The sequence below is a fragment of the Mustela putorius genome, unplaced genomic scaffold, assembly GCF_011764305.1.
Source record: "Mustela putorius furo isolate JIRA1106 unplaced genomic scaffold, ASM1176430v1.1 tig00003845_pilon_pilon_pilon, whole genome shotgun sequence".
NCBI classification, from domain to species: Eukaryota; Metazoa; Chordata; class Mammalia; order Carnivora; family Mustelidae; genus Mustela; species Mustela putorius.
Genome location: NW_025421998.1, coordinates 63,678,567 through 63,703,214, shown reverse-complemented (window position 1 = coordinate 63,703,214; position 24,648 = coordinate 63,678,567). Strand labels below are relative to the sequence as shown.

The 24,648-nt window shown below is 44.5% G+C and overlaps 1 protein-coding gene across 7 annotated transcripts in view; it reads right to left on the bottom strand.

The window, feature by feature from the left end:
• The window catches only part of BMPER (BMP binding endothelial regulator), a 347,002-nt gene that overhangs the window by 210,500 nt on the left and 111,854 nt on the right, over nt 1–24,648 (bottom strand). For all 7 annotated transcript variants that reach the window (XM_045062867.1, XM_045062866.1, XM_013061473.2 and 4 more), the window contains one exon: nt 4,414–4,513. In XM_045062867.1, the coding sequence (XP_044918802.1) occupies nt 4,414–4,513 (100 nt within the window). The remainder of the gene's footprint in view (nt 1–4,413; nt 4,514–24,648) is intronic.

Below are 24,648 nucleotides of genomic sequence, written 5' to 3'. Positions count from 1 at the left end.
CGTCTACCCATCCCACCAGGTCACTACTGCTTCACCCAGTTAGCAATGCTGGATTTCACCTTCCTGCATGCCTCGCTCTTCTAGAAGGGCTGTCTCTGCTGGGAGGCCTGGTAGATCTACACCGTCTACCCATCCCACCAGGTCAGATACGTGCTGTGCTCACCTCTCCAACAGTCCTGACCACACTGTGGCCTAGTGTGTTTGGTGAGCAGCTTTAGAATGAGCCTTAGGTGGTACCCCTGAATATAAATGCCCTTCAAAATACAGATGAATTAAGTCCATCAGCTCTCTCTTTACCATGTGTTAACTCATCCAAAACCAGAAGCTCCCTTTCTTTGCGAAGGAAAATTAATTGCATATTAGTCCCTGATCCAATCAAAATTATTTGACCCTGAGACAATCTTGCCTAAACATCATTCTGCTCTAAAATACAGTATTATTGACAAAATTCTCATTAATACAATTCCTTCCTGAGTCACCCTCCTTGAATCAGAAAAGTCAAAACTCACAGTGTTGGCATGGAGGACGATGTTTGGAAGAGGACTTAGGAGAAACATAGCTACTGTCTCCGAATTTCTGCTGCACGCTAAAGGTTTGTTGTGTTACTGCTGTTCCCCGGTGTGAACAAAGGGCACAAAAGGGTTAAGGAGAGGTCCATCCAGATTCCTTTGGAAACCAAACCCAGAGTTGTCTGTGGGTTCACACTAATGTCTTCTCTTTACCCAGGGAACACTCCTCCTGATTCTCTCTTTCCAGTCCTTACTTCACTGTACCTGATCTTTGGTTTCAGCTGTTTGTTTTTAATCTTGCCCAAAGCTAAAATCCAAGATACAACCTCGATGCCCCAAAATGGAAAATGACCCAGTGAATGGTATTACCTTCCCACAATGGAATCATTTGTACCCATCAAGGGCCAATATTTCCAAATAAGTTGAAAAGATATTATACCCTGAGGTTAAGTGGAAATTTTTTTTTAATAATGCAATATAAGTTCTAAGATATCAGCTAAATAAACACTTTTATACAGGAAAAAAATACAGAAAGAAATATTCCAAATATTAACAATTGTAACTTTTGGGTGGTGTGATTGTGAGCAAATTTATTTTCTGCTTTCCCACAGTTCAGACTATTTTTTAAAGCTTCTTCTATGAGCATATGTTACTATTCTGATCAGAAAAGCATAAACTGGTAGCTAAGAGCAAATACAGTTGTGTCTCTTAAAATCCACAAGACAAATACTATGTGATAAAGCAGAAATAAAGAAAATGAAGTAGGTAACTCTAACATCAACCACCAGAGCTTGAGAAGTCTGATGCATTCATGAGTCTCTCTCATACATGACCACCTCAGGACAGGTTGGGGATTTTGATCTTCCCCAAAAGGCTGACGCCACTATCAGAAAGAGATCTCAGGACACTGAATTTGATGGTCTATTCTTGGGCCCAGTTTAATTTGAAGAAGCTTATCTTCTTAAGCTCAAAAAGACACTCGGGAAACGGATGCGTCTTGGGTATCTCTTTCCCTTGGAAGATTAGGATAATCAGAGGAAAGAATGATGATGCAGGAAACAGCAGGACAATCAGGAAAGACAGTGACACACTACAGCAACAGAAAGTTCCCTTCTGTACCACAGTTAACAGGCAAACAGAACCAGAAGCCTTGGGCATGTTCCCGTAACACACACGACACTTCCAGTCTGTGGTGTCTAACTGGCCTCTCGCTGGGACAGAAAGATAAAGAGGACAAACAAGCAGTTTAAAAATGAAGAATGAAAAGAGGCACTTCTTTAAGATGAAACAACAGTAAGCTGGACACACATTGGCTTGCTAATGTGTTTTCGCTGGAATCACTTTATCTGACCATCTGCTTGGGAGACTGCTGACAAATGAACATTTCAGGCCTTGCATTGATAGCTCTTGGAAGTCACTTGGGTAAAACATCTGACTCCCAACTCATAGGAAGGGGGTGATAGGTAAATGGCTGATTGAGAAGGCTCTGAAAAAATATCATCCACCCTACTCGTCCTTGTCCCAAAAGGCTTCAGAAGGGTTAACCTAACCCTAACCCTAACCCAAGCCTAACAAGTATTTCAAGAGCACCTACTATGCTTACATTAACTGAGAAATGCTTACCCCCCAGGCACTGTGCTAAGCACTTTGAATGGAGACCTTCCCACTCAATTCCCTCCAACGCAGCTACTATCCCCATCACATGGGAGGGAACTGGGGGAGACAGATTCCAAGTCTGCACCTGCTCAAGTGGAAATGTGGAAATGCTCAGTGGAAATTCCTGGGCTGCCATAATAAATTATCACAAGCTTGGTGGCTTCAAACAACAGACATTTATTCCCTCATAACCCTGGAGACCAGGAACCCCAAATCAGGGTGTTGGCAGGGCCACACTTCATGTGAAGGCTCCAGGAAAGAGCCCCTCCTTGCCTTCTCCTGTCTCCTGGTGACTCTAGGTGCTCCTTGGCTTGTGATGGCACAATTCTAATCTCTGTCTTTGGTTTTATTTTGCTTTTTTAGCTTTTAGTTTTTTTAACAACGACTATAATTTGCTATGATAATCATGGTTATTAATAAGTAACTGGGCATTAATTCTTGAAATGTGGATTTTATGTAATAGTGTGTTTTTAAGTGTTCACAGGATCTTTGTTCAATACTGAGACTCATGGGATGTCATTAAAAATGGGCTTTAGAGGGGCACCTGGGTGGCTCATGGGTTAAAGCCTCTACCTTCAGCTCAGGTCATGATCCCAGGGTCCTGGGATCGAGCCCCACGTCAGGCTCTCTGCCTACCTGTGATCTCTGTCTATCAAATAAATAAATAAAATCTTTTTAAAAAAAAATGGGCTTTAGAATATTATGAGACGAGTAAGTCATGGAGATGAGTGGCACACACCGGGGCTAGAGCCAATGGCACTGTATGGCGTGTACTTGCATGGTGAAGTGATGGTAGCGACACTTGTGAACAAAGCAGAACACAGAGTGTGGCAAACCACAGAGAACCACTGTGCTGTACGCTTCAAACTAAGGTAACTTTGTGATTCAACTATACTTCACTGAAAAACCATTTTCTTCATGGGCTTTGGTTGACCCGGTATCTGTAAAGTTCTTCTGCTGGTTCTTTAAGCCTCCCCCGCCGCCACACACACCAAAAGTGTATACTCTTCTGGGGGATAAAAATCACCTGGTACTAGGTCAAGATCTAGTTTAGTGGTTTCCCCATCCAGACTCTTGGGAGCTTTTTTACAAAAAGAGATGCCCAGCCCCTTCCCCAGAACAAATGAATCCGAGTCCCAGGGCACAGAGCCGAAGTATTTCTATCTGCCTCTCTCATAGTATGGCTGTCTTCTCTGTGTGTGTGTCTGTCTCCTCTTCTTGATGTAAATACACCAGTCATATTGGATTTGGGGCCACCCTCAACCAGTATGACCTGATCTTCACTAATAACACTTGCAAAGATCCTATTTCCAAATGAGGTCACGTTCTGAAGTTCCTAGTGGACTCAAACTTTGGCAAACACTCTGCACCCAGGACTGCAGGATTCTGGAGTGGCCCACACAGGCCTACATCCTGAGCTGCGGTGCTCTTGGGCCTCCAGAGGGCCCCACTCTGTTTGATAATATCTACACACACGCCAGGTGACGTCAGAGCTGCCCTGGCTCCTGTCCCCAAGGAGCTAGCAGTTCACTGAATATACGTGAGGTGAAGAAGGAAAAGCACATCACCGAAGTATCTCTGTGGACTTCTGTGTGCTACAGAAACCTAGAGGGGAAGGGATGAGGGACAGCCAGGGACCTTGAGCATCTGGACCCCTGGGGAAGGGAGACCTGTGCTGAGGCCAAGAGGCAACACCAGGAAGAGCAGGCTCAGAAGGAGGCATTGGAGGACCACGGGAAAGTTGGGGGAAGGATATGTTTAAGAGGCTCCAAAGGCAAAGGAAGGAACTTTGATTCAATTTGGAAGGAAAGAAAAAAATTAATAGGGGCCACAACGATAACTTCATTTGTTGTGGCTTCATTTAAAGACTCCTCTGGCAGAGGAAGACAGGGCGGGCGTGCAGCCTAGAAAATGGCTGCAACTTCTACACAGAATAAGTTGTGCGCCTGCGCGAACCCGCACCCACGGGTGCTGCTCCCATGTTTGCAGTTTTTCTGCCACACTTCAGCAGCTTGATTGGAAAGTAAGTTGAACTTGCACGTGTCCCCCATACTTTCATCCCTCTGTCAGCAGAGTCCCCGTTGCTACCGACCTCCCCAAACTCACACAAACAGACATACACACGAGCTTCCCTCCAACACCCACTCGCATCCCAGCCAAGAGCTGAGTAAAGAGGAAGGTGAGAAAAAGAGAAATAAAAATGCCCAAAGCAGCAGCCAGAAGAGAAGGCGGAGGAGACATAAATCACCTTTGCACCGCTCACAGCAGGCTCCCCTCTGCTTGATGGCAAGGGCACAGTCTCTCGACAGCACGGGGCACTTCTCTCTCTTACAGGTCACTTCCTTGTTCTAGGCAGAAAAAGACAAGAGACATTTCAAAGAAACTCCAAACAGAACCCCCTGTATCCTGACACATGCCTGAGGTTTTGCTAGCCTCCCTCTTCCTATCTTACTTTCATCTTGGCCAGAAACACTCATGCAAGCGTTCTGCTCTCTCCCTGGAACAGAAATATTCATCCAGAAACACAGGACTTTTGAGATTAGGCGCACATGAGCGGGGAATGAAAAGTCCCCTCTTTAGAAACCAATGCCACCTAGATAACTGAGCATGCCAAGAGTAAAGCTTTCTCCCACTCTGTTCTAAGGTTTCTTTTCAGTACACACTATAGAAACGATAATATTTGTGTAAATCATATTTTGCCCATTGGGCTACCTGGGCCAGGACTACATCGTGAGAACAAAAATATTTGCACACAGCCGTCCAACAATCCTTAATAGTAGAGTGCTTTAAAATGCAGCAATCTAAAGTTCCAACTCAAATAATGACAAAGTTGAGTATTGAATCAGCTCAGAAAGAGAAAAAATAATATTCCTCATGCCAAGCAGAGACACAGTCGTCAGTGTTTTATAGCCACAGGACAGCTGCATTATATTAGCACTTATGCTAATGAAGTGTGGTGAGTATTTGCATCTTCGGTTTTATCCTGAAAGGTTAGCTGTTAAAATGTCTCAGAGAAGATCCAAACATGATGTATATGCCTGTTTATACACAGGCTGGATGCACGTGCACAGAACATACTATGTCACAAAACTTAATAAGATCTGAGCTTCAGTAAGTTTCTTCTAGATGCTACACGCTAAGTGCTACAGCTTTCATTCCTATTAAAATTTTGTGAGATAAGTATTATTACTATTCCCACTTTATAGACATGAACACTGCTCAAAGAAGGTGAAAGATCTGAGTAATCGACTCTCTTCTTTTCCCCCCTTTCTGGTGTCTGTGATAGGAAAGGGGGCATTCATGGAGCTAGCCTCACTTACCCCTACAGTCCTGCAGTACTCATCCTAAGCTGTAAATCAAGACTCTGTGTGGTACTTCACAAAGACCAGCACTGTCTCCCATCCCCATGGTGGGAGTTCAGATCTGATTGACCCTAAGGACCAGGCCTAGATGCTTCCCCAAGCTCTCCAGGTAATTCCACTGTGCACCCAGGGCTGAGAACCATGACTCTGCAAAGAGCATTCTCATGCCCAGTGAGGCTGAGATGAGTTTGGGAGCTGTCCACAGTTCCTCAGTGATGGCAGACGTACCATCTGAACCCACTTGTCCCAGCTCCAAGTCCTCCCAAGTTCCTTCCCTCACCCTCTCCTTTCCTAAGGATGGTGGAGTCAAGACCACCTGCAAGTCGCAGGCCTTCAGTGGATTCTTGTGATTTTTCTTAAATCACAAACATAATACACAGTATGGTCACAATTCAAATTAAAGAGGTCTGTTTTAAAAAATTAAGAGTGTCCCTCCACTACCACTAAAGTAATCATGAACAACGACCAGGTGTATATGCTGTTTGGCATTATTAACAGTGACTTCATCTGGCAAAGTACAGTTCCTGCAAGCTGTCGTTTGATACCGACGCCCCCACACCAAGACGTCTGTGAAGTGAACATGCTTTCTAAGCAGAACATCTGTCATGACGGCTCATGCAAACCTGGCTGCGGCTTCAGGGAAGGGCCACCCCCAAGTGTATCTCCTCTCTGAAGGGAAAAATCCTCAGACATGGGGAATTCGAAACTTGAAGGGCGGACACAGGTGGTGTGAGTCACAATTCGGGGTCTGATAAATAGGAAGATACACACTTTCTTAAATATAGGAACTCTTTGCTAAATTAGAAACCTGGGAGCCAGTCAAAATCTATAACAGGATCCCAAGATTCATAATAAATAGCTTGTAACTATAGTCCAGCACAAAAGTTATTCCAACCAGATGTTTTGTAGCTTCACATCTGGAATTTTTTTGTGTACACACACACACACACACACACACACACACATACACACCCCAAATCTAAACTTTAGCTGTAGGTTTAGTGGGGGATTTCCCCCTTCTAATAACATTTGGAGTTGTTTTTTTATATATATATTCTACCAAACTGCCATATCTGCTCATTTCCCTGATGTCTGGCTGGCATGGATATGAAGCACATGCTTAGACTCCCAGACCCTCGAAGAAAGTACGAAAAACTACAGAGAATTGCTCCTAGGACCCCGATTCCTCTGTCTCCTTAATTGAGTCCAGCAGCTACAGAGTAAATTTAAGCACAGGTTAATTAAGACCACTTGCTTCGCTTTCACTGATTTTGCCAAGAGACAAAAGCACTGGGCTCCAGCCAGTGGCTCTGGTGAGAAGCGGCGCGCACAAAGCCATGTCTGTAGGCGTCCATCTCTACTGGCCTCCTTATCTCACTGTGCGCCAAGTGTCCTCTGCTCTGAAGCGAGGCCATGTCTCATTTGGTTCACTTTTCCACTCAAGAAACCTTTTCTGGTGCGGATTCATCCTTACCAAACATGCTCTATGTACTGGGCTCGGCGCTAAGAATTTCATATGCATTATTTCACACACACACACACACACACACACACACACACATCCACATCACCCCCATGTTACAGATGGGGAACCAAGGTTAAGATACTTGCCCACGCGTCACCCAAAAGGCAGATCTGGAAGTCAAAAAGAGGTCTGACTCCAAAGGCAAACGTTTAAATGATGCACTTTGCAACTTCCCAGGCATTCAGGATACGCACAAGAACAAAACAATGTCCGGGCCCAGAGGCCCCAGGGGAGATTGGCGCCTCCCTTGTGGTTCTGCACGTGTGAAATGAGCTCTCTAACAGAAGCAGGAGAACGCCACAGGGCTGTGTCAACACCAACCATGGGAAGGTTTACAAATACCAGCTGTTTTCTGGCCATGAGGAGGGTTATGCCGTTTTGGATGTTGATAGGTAGCTGTGTCTATCCTACCTCTGAAAGCCAGACTGCCATCCTTGAACAAACTTGGGTTTGAAGATCCCCAAATCTAAGCAACAGAAAAGAATGGTAGAAAAGCACTGGAGGAAAACATCAGAACATTCTAAAACAAAAAACAAACAAACAAAAAAAATGGACCTAGCCGGTGTAGAAAAGTAATAAACCTTACACATTTTCCATCCTTAGTCTGTCTCCTTGTGCTTATCACTTTCTAGCATCAGCCAGTTTGTGATTTACCTGCTGTCAAAGGTGTTTGCATTATTGCCTCCTTTCTGAAAGACCAAATATATCCAAATCCAAAACACAGCCTCTGGAGACACATGAAATGAAGTGCCAACATGCAAAAGTAAAAGAGGGGCATAGGGAGTAAAAAAGAAAAAGTCTACATGGCTGGCAACAAAGCTCTATAAGGATGTGAGCCAAACCACAGCCTCAGCCACAGCCAAGTTCAAACCGAATTCCAGCAGCCAGCTTGCTGTGTCTGAGGTCTGCCACTAGGTGGTAGCACAGAGTTCCCTGGGCTTCGAAATTGGGACCATGAGACGTGATAGTGGCTCCGGAGCATTTTTCAGTGTCTTGTGTGGAGGGACACAACCTCTCACTGAAGGGGGTTATAGAGAAGATAGCACATCACCACTGTGCTATAGAGAAGATAGCAGATCACCACTGTGAGATTTTCCTGTCTGCTTTCTGCAACTAGAAAAACATGTTTTTGACATGTTTTTGTTCGATTTCAAGCCAATGTCTTGAAGATATTTTTTTCTAAGATTCTTCCAGGACCAATCCTATTATGAAATATGGAAAGTATTACCTGACCTTTCATTTATATTTTAAAAATAATAATAAAATAGAAATCTGGAGGGGAAAACACAGCAAATAGGATGAGACTGATCAGGGAGAAATGTCAGCTGGCAGATACTCTATTTTTAGACTATGAAACAGCATCACAGATCTTTTGAAATAAGAATAAAAACAAAAATACCTGGTGCCCTGCCTGCTGAGACTCCAGAGCCGTGTTGGGAAATTGGCAGACCCCACGAGTCTCTTCCTCTAGAAGATGGCATTATTTTCCTTCAATCGTTGTCTCTTATGAAAGCAAAGCCTGCCTTGGAGGCAAACAGCTGTCATTTGGCAAACTAGCAAATTCTAAGTGCCAGATCCTTTTTCAGAAAATCAAGAAGGCTGCAAAGTTATCATACTTCTTTCTGCCCAATGAAGAACACTCAGTATGTCAATGAAGTCCACAGGCCAGGTAGCATCAGAGAGGAGATGAAGGAGCTAACAGAGGCTCTCTTCCTTAAATTAGAAGCCCTGCAGGCTCTCCCTTCCTCCTCCATAGATGCAAAGGCCCCAGTCTCACATCATCACTGTAGTCTTATTTGGGGATGGGCTTATAGACTGTGCTGCCCTCAAGAATTCCCCCTTCCCAAATGCAAAAAATCCTTGGGGGTGAACCAATATTAATCCTGAATAATCCGTTCCCTTCATCATCAGCTACTGGCAGAGGATGGATGCCCACCACAACGACTCTCAGAAGTATAGGAACTGAGCAGTGGAATTTCTAGAGCAGCCGAAAAAAAACCCAGGACTTGACACCTATGCTATACTACTCCATGCTGCTGGAGTGAGAAATCATGCCACAAGTCTCCCCTCTAGTCCAGGAACTTATACAGTGTTGGAGGAAACAAGACATCAGATGCTGGCAAGCCACACAAAAACTGCTATGTAACTTCTGGCATCACGTGAGAATTTCACCTTGACTCAAGAACCATTGTGGTCAGTGAGCACAGATAGGACACGGTGACCCCTTCATCAGATTATTTTTATCAGTGAATTTATTTGAAGTGCACACACAATGATGTTTCACTATTTGAGATTCTCGCAACTGCTCACAGAGGAATTTGTTTTTAGGAATACAAATGTCTTGGGTCAAGCTTCCCAAGGAGGAAGGTAATCCAACATCAGCACATGTGTTCTCTGTGGAATTTCTTGTCTCCCCATACATGAAGTCGAAGGGGTCAACTATTCCTTAAAGTTCCCCATTGTAACCCAATTCCAGCCCCCAAAGAGCCAAAGGGAACTTTACGGTGCTTTTGAACGCAGGTCACAATTTCTCCTAGGCAATATTATAAAACTTCTCATAAACAGAAGAATAAGACTTCATGTTTACATAGCACTTTTCTTCTAAAGAGCTCTGCAGACATTATTTCATTAACCCTCACAGGTTTCTTAAGATTTGCAGATGGGAGAATGGCACACAATAAAGTTAAGTGTCTCAGGTCCCTCAAAGAGCTAGCTAGCGGTAGACCTGGGAAAACAACCTGGTTCCCAGGCCAGGATTAAGGGGCCAGCTGGGGAGGTTAGTTGCTAAGGCACAGCATTAAAATTTATGGGTGTATCATATTAGAATTAGGTTAGCTCCTACTCCACTGTTGAGATTTTAGGAATAGATTAGTATGGAGCTGAGCTAGTCTGGAAATTTTCCGGCAAGAGGCCACCTGGGTCAGACGTGCCAGGTCTCCTGCCCTTGTTATACGGTAACCTGTTAAAGGTGCCATACAAGAGCTGCACTGAGACTTGGGCAAACAGACCTGACTACAGAATGTCACAGTTCCAGAATACGAAGATGCAGGCAAAGGCTGAAAGAAAAGACCCCGAAGGGGCAGGTTCCTTGCTTGTCGGTGGCTTTGATAAATGGGACATAAAATATAGTCAGTCTCTCTCTGCAACATACAGTCAGGGGAAATCCTTTGCAAGTGAGCAGGAGCACCCGTAGAGGAGACAACACAAGTTTGTACCTGCTCCAGCCTGTCTCCTTTGGACAAAATCTGTTCTTAATCTCTGAGAAAATGATCATTGCGAGGGTGGGGGGATCTGCGCTAGTTCAGTGGTTGCCAGTGGCAGTATTAAATTTGATTGATGATTTATTGTTTTAATTAAGCTTTTATTTGCTTGTTCTTTATTACTGATAGCACAATTGACTTCCCCATAACTCTTGCACAGAATGAGCTGGAAAAAAAAAAAAAAAGAGAGAGAGAGAGAGAGAGAAAGGAAAGGCAGTTTGGTCCACTACAAAGCCTTAGTATACATGATGAGGCTTTGAGCCGTATCTCTCAGCTCAATGAAAGCAGAAACAAAATGGAAAGAAAAAAAAAACTAACAGAACCATTTCTAAGGTGAGGAAGGGGTGTTTGATAGGGGAAATGACTCAAACTTCCCAGCCAAGAGAACTGTATCCCAACACCCCTTTTCTTCCTCAATCGAGTGAGGTCCTAAGACAGGTACAAGAAGTGAGAGGTGTCTGAGGTCGGTAGGAAAGGTGGCAGGTGTAAATGGCCCTTGCTTTTAATGTAAATTAGCATTTCCAGATCTTTCTGAACCTCCAACTTCCACCACTTTGGCAAATCCCTTCCACAGTAAGAGCAAGAGAGCTGATCCTTTGCTAACCAAACAATGAAGTGGCATAAAATACAGAGAATTTTAATGCTTACCCGGATTTACACAGAGCTAGTGAGGGCAGAGATTTGAAGGCGGGACTTGTGATACCAGAGGCGGTGGTTTAACCACCATGCTGCACGGCTTGCTTCAGAGGCTACTATGAGCCATCTCTTCCTCCTCACCAGGACTCTAAATGTTTGCCTTTGCTAAGCACTCCCCATTTTCAGACCATTGTAAACGTTAGCGGTTTATGGTTTCATTTGGAACGCACGAGTAAAAATAGTGCATTTTAAGATAGACAGATTAAGTCTCTGGCTTAAAACTCAGAATGAGTCTGAGACTCCGAGGGCCCGGTCATTTGTAAGACAGATCAGAACCTGGATCCAAAGCCTCCAGATCCTCTGTTTCTTCCTGGATTTGAGCAGGAGGGTGCCTCTCCCGGGAGGCTGGCAGCCTCCAGACTCCAGACTCCCAGAGTCTAGAGGTAAAAATACCTTCAAGAACATATATTTGGAGATTTAATGTGAGAGCATCTTGCAAGGACATCACACAATTCATTGCACTACATCTGGGAGTGTTATTCTTTCTTCCTCCTGTCGAGGCTCAGCGAGCCTTTACCCCAGAGACCTGGACCCTGGCAAATGCCGCCTTCCCCGGCCCAGCTAACAGTGCAAACACTGAACAAAGCTGCTCTTGAAGCTGAGCCATTTAAAAGACTTTATGAAGCCCACTGGGGCCCCCCGATTATTTTGCAACAAGTCATATCCCATGAAGAAATTCACTTCTCTGCAACACAAAACAGAGGGAGATTAAAGAAAATGGCAGGAGGGGCAGCGGGGTGGTGGAGAAAAGAAGTAAGACCCCCTGCTGTTCTGTCTGGCCAGAATTGTGTCTTTTAGTACCCATATCCTCTACAAAGACGATGTTCTGGTGATATATGGCCCTAATACATCACTACGTGACAGTGCTCTCCCGATATCGTACCTTGAAAATATGACACGTGCCAGCTTAAGCAACGGGGGATTAATAGGGCCTTTTTATATTTAACTTACCTAACATTTCAATTCTTTTTTAATGGGCTTTAGTTTGTTGGAAGGAATTGTTTGGGGTCCTATGCCGTTTAAGGATTTAGGTCTGGTTTTTTTTTTTTTTTTTTTTTTTGCCTTCTCAAGGAACTCTGAGAACAAAGAAACACAGGCCATTAGAATGTCCCTGCTAGTCAAGTACAACTCTGATTTAAAACAGGACAGTGTCAAACAGCTCCTCATTCTGTTTAATCATATTTTGAAAAAGAACCAAAACATTAGAGATGGCAGAACACAAAAGAAATAACCACCAAATAAAAATAGTAGCCCAAAGAAAGTAGCACTGCCTGGTTTTTATTAGACTGTACATCGTCTAAGCACGGGGTCTGCTGGCAGCCCCACGTTCACGGAACTGTAATGGATGGAACATGAAGCAGCCAGGGGCTTAGCACTTTGGGCCCCATCACAGATGCAGCTCTGACAACTCAGGCTCCCAGAAGCAGGATGGAAAACCAGAAGGTAGACTATGTCCCCTCCTGCCAGGGGACAGGAGCCAGATATGTGAACTGAGAAGAGTAAAGGTGGGCATCCTTTCTTTATTTAGCCCCAATTCTCTAGCCTACTCCTCTCCCCTCCCCAAGCGAAAGGGAATCAAAGAGCTGGGATGTGGATGGAGCCGGCGCTCCAGAGAAAATGTCCACGGATTCCTGACTGGGGGTGAGGGGGGCTGGAGTCCTGCAGAGCTGCACAGCCTCAAACACAAGCGGTCCAGCCGCCTCTCCCAACACCTTTAATTATTTTACATCGCTGTGCACCCTTCAGCGCATGAAGAATAATGAATCGCTTCTTCCTCCACCCGAAAAGAAAACAAAAAAGAAAAGGGGAGATAAAATTCTAGGAACATTTGCATGCATTTCTGGTGAGTTCTTTTCCTCTCCAGATGGTGGAAGCCCACCTCCAACCATCAGAAAGATCTACGATGCAGAAGGCAGAAACCAGCTTCCCGCCTTTTGGGGGACAGCATGGAGTCTGCCCAGCAGGCTGGCCAGGGGTACTGGAGAGACTGAAGAGTGAAGGTGACGGACTTAAAAATAGTAATAAAATCGGAGCAACTCCCATCAGAAAAGTTGCAATATGACGTTCGCGAAGGACAGCTGGGGATACGACTTGGGCAGTGCCTTTTCTGGTCCCCCGCTGTGTGAAAGTGGGGCTCCTGGGCTCTACAAAGCGGCTAAGAGCTCAATGAGCCCTTTTAATCGTGCACATAGATGATTCTCTGCCAAAAAGGAAGATGTCAGAAATATGGGCATGGAGTATCTTGGACCCCATTTCTGTCTGGCCCTGGTGACTGGCGGTGGCAAACCATGTCTTCCCGTGGCCAGCCCTGAAAGACGTCCCCCTCGTCAGCACATGCTACTGCCTGCCTCACGCACCATGGGTGGGACTCACCAGGTCTTCAAACGCCCCTGACTCCCGTGGGTCAACAACAAGCCACCGAGCAGATTTTTCGCAGGACGGAACAGAAGCGTTTTCACAGGTTGCCCATGAAAGCCGGTGCGCTGCTGGGAGCTACAAAAATACCTTCTCTTGACAAGTAAATGGAGCTGACATCACAGGGAAGAGGCAAGGCGGAGGGGCTGCTCGTAGTCCATCTGTCATCTTGACAAAATAACTTTCTGGTCACTAGTGAGACACTTTTAAAGACATCTGCACAATTGACCCCGACCACCAGCAATCACAGAGGCTTTCAAAGGGACCCCTGGGATGGCAGGCTTTAGAGCTGGTTCCTACTGTCCCGCCGCCAGATAACGGTAAGGCAGTGTGATGCGTCTGGTGCTGGAAAGATTCCTACTCCTGGTCATCCTCACATCGATACTGACTATGGAGGGTGTCCGGTGAGCCCGAGAACATCAGGCGGGGGAGCAGAGGGAAGTGGGGACCCTCTCTCTAGCTGGATGGAACGGAAAAAGTCAACCCCAGGCAGCACTTCCACATGAAGACAATTCTGCGAGCTAGAGTGGGTCTGACTCATTCACCAGGGCCATTAGCAGTGTGTTTTCTTCACCAAGGCCTTCCCAAGGGCCGGGGGCAGGTGTCAGGAGGAACTAGAGAAGCCACAGATTTATTTCATAGGTTTAGAATGCAGTTTTAATCCACTAGCTTTCATTTTCAAATTCATTAAACAATCAACAAATGCAAATGTTGCATATAATCCACATTTGATTAAAGTGTTGTAAAGAAATGAAAGCGGCTAGCTACCCACAAAATATTACTTACATAAACTTGCTGCTAAAGGGATTTACAATATGCACCTCAGTTTTAAAAAGAAGGGGTCAATCATGGTTATTACCCTCATTTCACTGTAAAACAGCTTCTTGAAATCTTTAACATCTAAGAATAAAGCGTCAACAGAAAATAAATGCCATTTAAGAAATGTGACATCTTGGCTCTACACTTGTTTTTTTCTGTAGGTTAAACATTCGCACTGCAAAATTCAAATCTAGCTGACTAAAAATCCATGAATCTGTTTAACAAATACTGTTTGGGCCCTGCTGGCAGCTGCGTGCTGCGCCAGGTTTTGCTGGGAACAGCAAATATGAATCAGATACATCTTCTGCCCTAGAAGAGCTTACAATCCAAGAGGGAGCCGGGCCAGAGCATAAACACGGCAAAAGCCCCTCCTGTGTTGCAACATGAGCGGTGCACACTGCTCTTCCTGAGTTCAGAGGGAAAGGTCAGTGTCAACCAAACTCCACTGCCACAAACGCCCTGAGATCACCCAACTCATCTTGGTTCCTGAACGACCATCTGGGCCACTGAATGAGACTTTAAAATGTTTTATTACACAATCATCTCACTGAAACAGAATCTGACTTACATATGTCAGCACCTCAGGACGTGACAACCCACGAAAGGAACCTCCTTCATGGAGGACATTCCAGCACATTCCAACATAGGTGCAGCCTCATGGCTCAGCATGGTGGATGGCACACCAGTTCGTCTGAACGTTTATCATGGGGAAATAGTTTGGGCCATGTTGTCCTTGCTCTCTGAAATTCTAAGATGTAACATACATTGCTGGTCTTACATCTATAAAATGTCTTAGGTAAAGTACAAAAATACCAACACACTGAGTTTTAATCTACATTCCAAACCTGATTATAATCATGCTACCAAGTATGAGCCGTAAGAGCTTTTTTGAAAAAATAGCTTTCTATAGGAAAAATTTCGTTTTATAATTGTTATTGCTTCTAATTATATATTCTAGTCTGACTATACCATTGTTCACTGGAAACAACTTTTCATCGTTTAATGTCTTCGTATAATTTCCCCATCATCAGACTTGATATGCAAAATCACATGAGATATGAAAAAGGCAAATCATTACAGAAAAAAAAGAATTTGGAGAAGAAATGAAATTTCTTGATTTAATTTTGGTGGCTGGAATTAGTTAGATCTTCAAACTATGTAATAAAAAAATTAAACACAAATAGCACACACTCATTTTTCTCACCCATGAGTGCTGACTGGACCCAGCACTGTCTCAGGCCCTGGGGATAGAGCATGAACATCGGATTTGACATCCTTCCATGGCTAATATTCTAGTTGGGAGACAGAGAAGAAACCAAACTCTGCATGATAATGGGCACTGACAAGGACTGTGGAGAAAATGAAGCAGGACAAGGACACAGAATGACAATGTGTATTAAGGAGAGGGGAATCCAATCAAGACACTTTCTCTGTATATACCTTCACCTGGGTGATTTTTTACAGATTTGTGGCTTGAAAACCATCCATATGCTGAATGTTCCCACATTCATGCTCCCAGCTTTCTCATCCTTCAAGTGCAGACTCCTAACTGACTGTGCCCAAGGATGTCCAGGAAGCATGTCCAACTGAAGATGGCCCAAACAGAGATCTCTGTCCCACCCCTCCCCCAAATCCTTCTGACCTTCTACTAAGGAAACATTTACTCTGAGACCAGAGTGAGGGGATGAGAATAGGTAATATTATTGGATAAGCATGTAACGCAAGCCCCCTTGTTGAGATGCTACTGGGAATCATGTGTGCTGGGAGCCCAGGAGTGAGGTGGGAGCATAGTGAGGGGCGGAGGGATGAACTGGAAGGGGAGGCCAGAGGCAGCAGCCGGAGCCAGATCTCGGAGGGCCTTGCACAGCATGCTTATACTTCAGACTGTGTTGTGAGTTGAGATGAAAAGCCACCAGAGGGTTTTTCATAAATAACAGAAACAACTGGATATATACTTTTAAATGGTGGCTGTTAATAATATATTATCCAGAGGCAAAATGACCACGGAGGTAGTCAGAAATTCTCAGATATATTTTCAAGGTTTTGCTGTCAAGATTTGCTAATAGACTGAACATAAGGTGTAAGAGAAAGAGAAATCAAAAACCCCATGACTGATGGCCTGGGAAAATGGAACACTGCAGCTGACGTTGCTGGCTAGAAACAACTAGATTTGGGGGAGGGGTGGGACAGAGATCTCTGTTTGGGCATTTTCAGTCGGAGGCGCTTCCTGGACATCCATGGGCACAGTCAGTTAGGAGTCTGCACTTGAAGGCTGAGAGAGCTGGAAGCATGAATGTGGGAACGCTCAGCTAATGGATGGCTTTTAAGCCATGCATCTGTAGGAAATCACCTAGGGTAAGAACATAGAGAAAACGTCTTGATTGGATCTTGGGGCCCTCCAATATTTAAAGTTTGAGAAGGTATGAAAGACCCAGCAAAAAAAAAAGTCCAGGAAAGAGTAGCCAAATAAATAAAATTCTTATAAATCCATCATGCAAACATTGAGGGAATACTACACATGTAAGTACACACACACCCACACATACACACACACACCCCTGTACTACATCACTGCCTGAGATTATTACACGAATGCAGTGACCACCAGAGGTCACCTTCTCGAAGCACTGGCCACCATGCCGGATACCTAGAACCAGGATACTTCAGGATCGACCTGTCACTGTCAGCCACTTGAGGCTCAATAGATATTGTCTTGGCCACTGCTGGTGCTCCTTGCCCCCAGTGCTAATCAACACCATACTTGTGCCAAGCTACATCTCTGAGGAAACAGCCTCAAGTTTAGGAAAATTCTGACTGACTAGAAGAGCTGACAATGCCAGGGGAAAATTCTAGGACCAATATCCCCGACCAACAAGGCTTGGACCCACCAGAGCTTTTGGTCAAAGGCTAGCTGAGTATTAAGGAAGAGTGTGGGAGGGAGAGAACATGAATGCTAAGGAATAATGGAAAGAAAAGGAAGGGAGAAACACTTTATTTTAATTCTTCTTCTCAATTTACTAAGACCTAGAGCTAAAACCCTGAGATGAATAGAGCCCACAGTCAGAGACCCTGCTTTCAATTTCTGATCCCAGCAAATGTGGTTCAAGGCTGGGAGTGTGATCTCATCTACGGCAGGGTAACTAGGATAGAGGGATCTAGGGAAGAGGCCTGTACTCACAGGCAGGCACTGGCCAAGAAGCACAGAAGCCAACACCCCACAACCACTTCGGGGCTCACTCTGGAAGTGAGAGAGGCAGACAGTCCAGCGGGGAAGCTGGAGCTAAAGATATGTTGCAACTGCAGGATTTATACTCCTCTCTGTCCTTTCCACAAAGAATTTCCTTCCCACATACTGGAAGGCTGTTAAAGTTCCCCTGGGCATTCTCTCCACCAGGCACAACGATTATCAGCACATCATCATTAGCGGGAAATATTTACTAACCCCCCATCTGGGCATTTGGCTCTGATCTAAGCGAGCCCTTCAGCTGCTCTAGCCATCCTTTTCTTGGCCCCTTAATCCTTATCATAAATGGCCTTCCCCCTGGTCTTCCACCAGCTCATCCAACTCTGCGTGTGCCAGAGGGCTTCCCACTGGACACTGCATCCCTCACGCATCTGGCTGCCACGGTGTGTGTAGGAAGAACAACCACCCCACTGTAATTCTGTTTGTGCGTTTCATTATCAGGCCGAAACCAAGAATTAGAAACTGAAACTGAGAAAAACAAGACAGAAAACTTGAGGAGTAGTGACATCATGGAAATGCTGAGCTAATAACAGAGAAAGAAAATAACATGGTAAAAAATAATAAAGATGGAGATGATAAAGGTGAAATCCTGGAACAATGGAATGCCAGGCCAATTTAAAAAAAAAAATTTTTTTTAAGGATTCTTATTAAAGGTACGGAAATAGTGTAGCAATGTGACCCGAATTAAGAGAAGGCAAACGCTCGACTTTATGTTCTCCCTGATCAAGGAAAGGAAGATGTCAGCACAAATAGCGGGGCATGAAGAGAGAGAAAAGAACTCCAGTCTCCCAGAACAGCTCCGTTCTGCATGGAAGTAGGTACCTGCTGCACAGAGAGGGTCAGCAGAAGGAAACAGCTTCTATTAGGGAGGCTTGTGAATGGAAGGGGTTGCAGTGGGGTGTCTCCAAATCCCACCCCATCCGACCCTCCACTTCTTATCAACTGCCTCTTGCCTCCAGATGCTGCTGGATCCCAGCAAATCAGTCCAAAAACCCTGGCTGTTTCGTCCAGTTGCTACATCTCGTTGGCTCCTGCTGAAGCAGCAACAAACATATGTCACATCAGCTTTCTCCTGCAGCTGCTGCCCATCACAGAAAGACCACAGAAAACAGAGCGTATCCCTGTGGGAATCCATCACATGAAAAGGCTGCCAGCAACCCAGAGCGTCGGTCTGCCCCACCCAAAGGCGCCAGTCAGGACTCTACCTAACTGGACCACAATGACCGTTAAAAACTTAAAACCCAGGGAAGCTATTTGCTGGGTGTCTCTCACTTCCCCCCCTTGCCCGGGGTGCTTTCTCAACCCTTGTGGTCAGGAAACATTCCCTCAAAGATATCTCAGCGGCGTCTACACAGGCTGGCGCAGGACTCGCGTACTTGAATCCCAGTCCCAAATCCAGCTCACTTGCAGTGTGAGCTTCGCCTTGCTTTACTTTTCTGAGCTTTAATTATTTATTTCACCTGTGAAATAGGTTTCTTGAGAAAATCTACCTACCCTACCTCACGGTGTGGCTTTGAAGAAACTGAAATACAGGCTACCCCTAATTTATGAACACAGAATTTACTCATAAAATAGTTGTTAAGAGGTGCTATTCTCGATGATTAGTGGTAGTGAGAAGTCAGACACGATTCCTGCCTTGAAGAAGCTTAAAGTCCAGCAGGAGAGACAGCCATGTAAATAATCAACAAAACTCCAGGGTGGGCAGGAGTAAGGGTTATAAAAGGAGTGACCAACGTAAGTCTTCGAGGAACAAATGATGAATTCCGATGGGGTGACTAGAGGAGCCCTGAGAGAGAAAGGACATGAAGAGAAAAAGTAGACTTCCAATAAATACTATTAATGTGCAAGAGAACTGTGTGAGAGTCTCCACGAAAATAATATTCTATAAATGAGAGCTGACCTACTATTAAGTTTTATACAAATAACAAAACTCCAATTGTCCCAAACCCCTTTTTAACATGTTGCCTCATTGGGGGATTTACCTATATTTATATTTCTATTTTTACATCCTTCTCTTTCCACTAACCTCAGTTGGGCTGAGTTTTCCATAAGTGAGCCCCCGTGTAGAGTCCCGGGAAGAGATTATTAAAAATAGAGATTCTCTGGTCTCCACCAGACCTTGGAATCAGAGTCTCTGGGGGAGGATCCCCTAAATCTGCATTTTTAACAAGCTCCCTCCTGGTTCTTAGGTACATTACAAACTGAGAGCCCAAGGCAAAATCCTTACCACTGACCTTTCAGTGAGAGATAACACAAGCAGTCACGTCAAAGTATCTGGGTGAGGACCACAAAGTGGGGGTGGCACCAGCCACGGGAACCCAATTGTCTGCTCCTTGTCACCAGTGCCCAAAACTCCACTCACAGGGCCACACAGCTCCTGGTTCAATCTCATGTTCACTTTTATTTTAGACTCTAGTGATAGAAGGTAGCTTGCAAACTAGATCCATTATCTTAATGTCATATTAAGTACATATATATTCAGAGAGTGTTTGTGTGTGTGTGTGTGTGTGTGTGTGTACAACTTGTCACAGTTAAGGAATACTGTTTGTTCTGATTAATCAAATATTCCAGCCAAGAGTTAATATCTGTGGCTTACATAAGTTCATCAATTTGCAAAGACCTCTAGAGCAATATAAGATATCTGACTTCAAAACCATCTGGAACATAATTTAATTTTTTTGTTCATTTTTTTAAAAAGTGTTTTTCCAATCTCAAAGTGCCTCGGGCTGTTATTAACATAAATGTTCAGTAAATATGTGCTGAGTTTGATGACCATCAATCATTTTCCTCCTTCAGTCCTGCAACTCAGCTCCCACGTTCCCTGCCAAGCACACACCGTGTTGTGCGTTCCCTCTCGTTGGTATGAAGGTGAATGAATACTGCTTCTCTCTCTACCGCCTCCACCATCAGAAGGCATCTGCGGATGTGCAGAGAACCCATTAATTCAGAGCTGGAGGTTCCGAGATTGAGAGGTGTTTGTGTTTCACTATATCACCACATTTTATGTTTTGTTTATGAACCCGATATAAATTCGCCCTTAATTTAAAGGGCCCTCTTTCAGATACATCGCAATAACCTGTCAGAGTAACTATTTCCAGTGAGAAAGCCTTAGGATGCTCAAAGTATGAATTAGATTGAACCACAAAAAATGTTGTTTATGTAGGTCAACACCAAACATCAAAATTTTGATGAACACTTCAATCAAACACCAAAATCTGGGAACCGTATATGTCTGTCACTTGGCCAAATAGTGTGTAAATTTGGCCAAGTATATGATTTATACAAAACAGGAAAAAAATGTGTATGTTTTTAATAAATCCCAACTATTCCCCTATATGCATACACACAAGCCCTCACAAGAACAAGGAAGCCACTGCTCTTTGGGACATGCCTTCCCAGCACATCCCAGTAAGGAAAAAGAAGGGCTAGTTCGTACAAAGGAAAACACCCCCAGATAATGAAACTCAAAAAAAGGGTATATTCCTGCCCCCTTCCCAGCCATCCAGTTTTTCCCCCAATTCTGACTTGAGTCACCTCTTAGGGGAAAGAAATTTCCATCCCAGTGCTCACCTATGTGCTAATGGGACTGGGAGCTGACCGCTAGTGGGTCCCATTGGGCACCAAACCATTGCTTCACAAGTGCTTGAAAACAGGAAATCACTACATCTCAACTCCAATAGGCCCTGTTCCCCACAAGGAGCATAAACACAGGTACATGGTGAGACCCTAAACTGTTTTGACATAGCTGCTCTCAAGCGGGAGAATACCTGATTAATCTTTCATGTCCTCTCATTCAGAAAATAATGTCCCCCCGAGACCAAGAAACACTGTTATGTGAAATGTCTTGACGCTACTGCTTTTACACCATAAATCCACAAAGCAGGAGAGACCCAGCAGGCTGTGAGAGCCTCCAGGATTTGTGAATTTCTGAAAAGTAAAGGGACAGAAAGAGGCAGTCAAACCGGGCAAGCCAGGCTTTATCAGAGGCAGAAGCTTCAAGGACCACAAACCACAGACACAATGCAGGTGCCTCTGGCCCAAGAGGGAGCAGTTGTCATATCTTGCCTCAGACACTTCTGCTTAATGAGAAAATAAAATAGCAAAGGAATACCCCTGGTATTTTTCAATAAGAAGCTCTAAAAATAAATATGAAAAAAGGATGCAAATGTCATTACTTTGTTCACTAAAAAGAAAGCAGTGAGGGGTGAAAGGAACCTTGATGCCATTGCAGAGGTCCATAAGTTTCTTAGGAACCTAAGAAAGAAAGAAAGAAAGAAAGAAAGAAAGAAAGAAAAGAAAGAAAAGAAAAGAAAAGCAATGTTTACAGAGAAAGAGAAAAAAAAATTAAGATAAGGATCCTAAAAAATCCTCTTATTGGGGCCCAAAGAAATACAAGAACAGCTTGGGGCCTTCTGGTTTTCCTGACTCCTTTCTGTGGGTTGGACCCGGTCTCCTGGTCTCATCGTCCTGAGGTCACCCACAGCTGAGAGGGCCTGCAGCACCACCAGAGAGACCCACCACACAGGCTCCAAAAATAAGATGTTCAGCCTACGCCCAACAGCCTCAGCAGCCATGAAAAACCATCTAGCCAAAATCTGTTCATCTGACCAAGAATACAAGAGCTATTTTGAAAATGGCTGCTTTTGTAAGTTAAAATGGGCTGGTTGTCATCTCTATTATTTTTATTATCACTGTCATTCTCTTTGAAGTGTCCCTGGGACATCATCACTCATGCTGCAGGTCCTGTCCCAGAATCAGTTGATGTGTTATTCCAACAAAGAAGGGCATCGGGGAACAAGGTCTGGTCGGTGAAGAAGCTACATGTCCCACCCTCTCATTTTCTCTTGTTGAGTTACCTGTGTGCAACCTTAAATCTGCCATTGAGGTTACAGACCTACCTTTGAACTTCTCATTTGGCAGACCTGGGTTAGAACCACCCATTACCTAACATTAAAAAAGAAAAAAAAAAAAAAACCCTCATTACACTACACGACATGTACATACAATAAGGCCTTTGTCCTTAAAAGAAAAACATAATTTTCAACAGACTCAGCTTCCAGAAGCCAAGGGAGCTAACATCCAAAACCCAATATAAACATTAAGGCTTGTGTCAAGGTTTCGGAGCTAGCCTCACTGAAAGGGGAAGAAATGACCAGCTCCGGCAGGGTAAGAATGGGGGGGTGTTTTTTCATTGTGACTTCTGAAAACAAAAGTGAGATAATCCCAGATCCTTCCCTCTCACACCTCCTGTACTGTCCAGCACGCTGCTACCTTTGACAGCGGGATACTTCTCTAAGAGGGAATGTTCCTTTTGTCACAAAGCAAAGTAGGTCTTAATGTCTATAGGACTCTAATTTTCAAATGTAAGGACATTCCTTTCAAAGGGGAAAATGTGTTTTTGTAATGATTATTTAGGATGTCTTTTATAGAGAGGGTTGACCTTCTGTGACAAACTCTCTGGGAGAATCATGTTTAGGAACTTGGAGTTCCATTCTAGGGGGAGCTAGCCCAAGTGTTAACAACCCAAACTATAAACAGGAAACTCCAGGCTGACTCCTACTCAAGCCCCAAGGTTGAGGACTTCTTGCTCGCTGAAGATACGGCACTTGCAGAGATGACTGGACAAGGTTCTTAGCCTTGCAGACTTCATCTCGTAAGACGTAAATTCACCCAAATAACTACACCACGACACAGGGCATGCTGGTGAAGAGAAAATGATGCCCACCCTCAGAGCGGGTGACGGGACCATGGGTGGCAAACATTCAAAGCTGCATGGATCTGTAGGGCCCCCAAGTCCAAATCCAGTCACATCGGGGACTCTGGGATTAGCCTGGAGAAGGTGAGGTCCCACGGCACCGGCAGGCGTGAATGACTGTGGTCGGACAGACAGCAGGACTCTGCATGCTCTCAGATGGAGGGGCTCACAAGGGCCAGGCTCCGCAGGTCCCCGCGAGAATTCGGTTTACATCCCTGCCTCCCACCTGCCGCTTCCCAACTCAACAGCAAGCGCTGGAAAAGGACAACCGGGCCTCACTAGGAACGCAGTGTTGTGATTAGCTGTCTGTAGATGGGCACCAACCAAGCAGATGGGCCTTTGAAGGTGAAAAACAGAGCAGCCAATCCATCTTGCTAAGGCCCAAATACGACCAGTATTTCCCATCTTCTATCAGAAAAGGTAACAATCATGTCTATTGAAGTTCCACTGTCTACCCTGACAGAAATTCACATTTCTGTAAATATGTGAAGAATATGTGTAAACATATTCACAAGTGTCGACAAATACTGAAATCAGAACAGTCCATTTCATCACTTCTCAAAAGTGCTGTATCGACGGTGATAGGGGCAGAGGCTGTCATTTCGGGAGTGCTTACCACATTCCAAACCCTGTTCTAAGAACTTTATATGCTTTTCTTGTTGTTGTCATTTTAAAGATTTTATTTATTTATTTCAGAGAAAGAGAGAAAGAGTGTATGCTTGGGGGGAGGGGTAGAGGGAGTGAATCCCAAGCAGACCCCATGCTGAGTGCAGAGCCCCACACCGGGCTCAATCTCAGGACCCTGAGACCATGACCTGAGCTAAAATCAAGAGCCGGATGCTTAACTGACTGAGCCACAGACGCGCCCCTAGAACTTTACATGTTTTAACCCGCAGTTTTGAACAAAGCCTCACAATGAAGGCGAAGAGATACAGAATATTGGGCAATTCACCCAAAGCCTTAGAACTATTAAGGAGTAGACATGGGAATCACTACATTATTGCTCCTAAAAAATATACTTATTCAAGTATCTGCTAAAAACTGACTTATGGCATACACTTCACTTTCTTCTATTCAAATTCTTGCCCTTAATACTCTCAGCAAAGGCCTTTCACAAACATCAGTGCGTTTAACCCATACACATCACCTCAGTTAAATGGCTCCAGTCAGCGGAGTAGGGTCTGCATGATTATTTCTCTTTAGAGGCGAAGCCAAAGGGTGCACACACCGTTACGACCTGCCTAGGACTCACAACTAAGGCTCAGAGAGTACAAGTCACCTGTTCAGTGATGCACAGCTAGCAGGTGGCCCCCATGAGACTTGAACCCATAATTTCAGACACCATCGCTGCTACTCCACAGCAGTACTTCAATGACAAAGCAGATATTAAACACTTAGTGAAGAAAA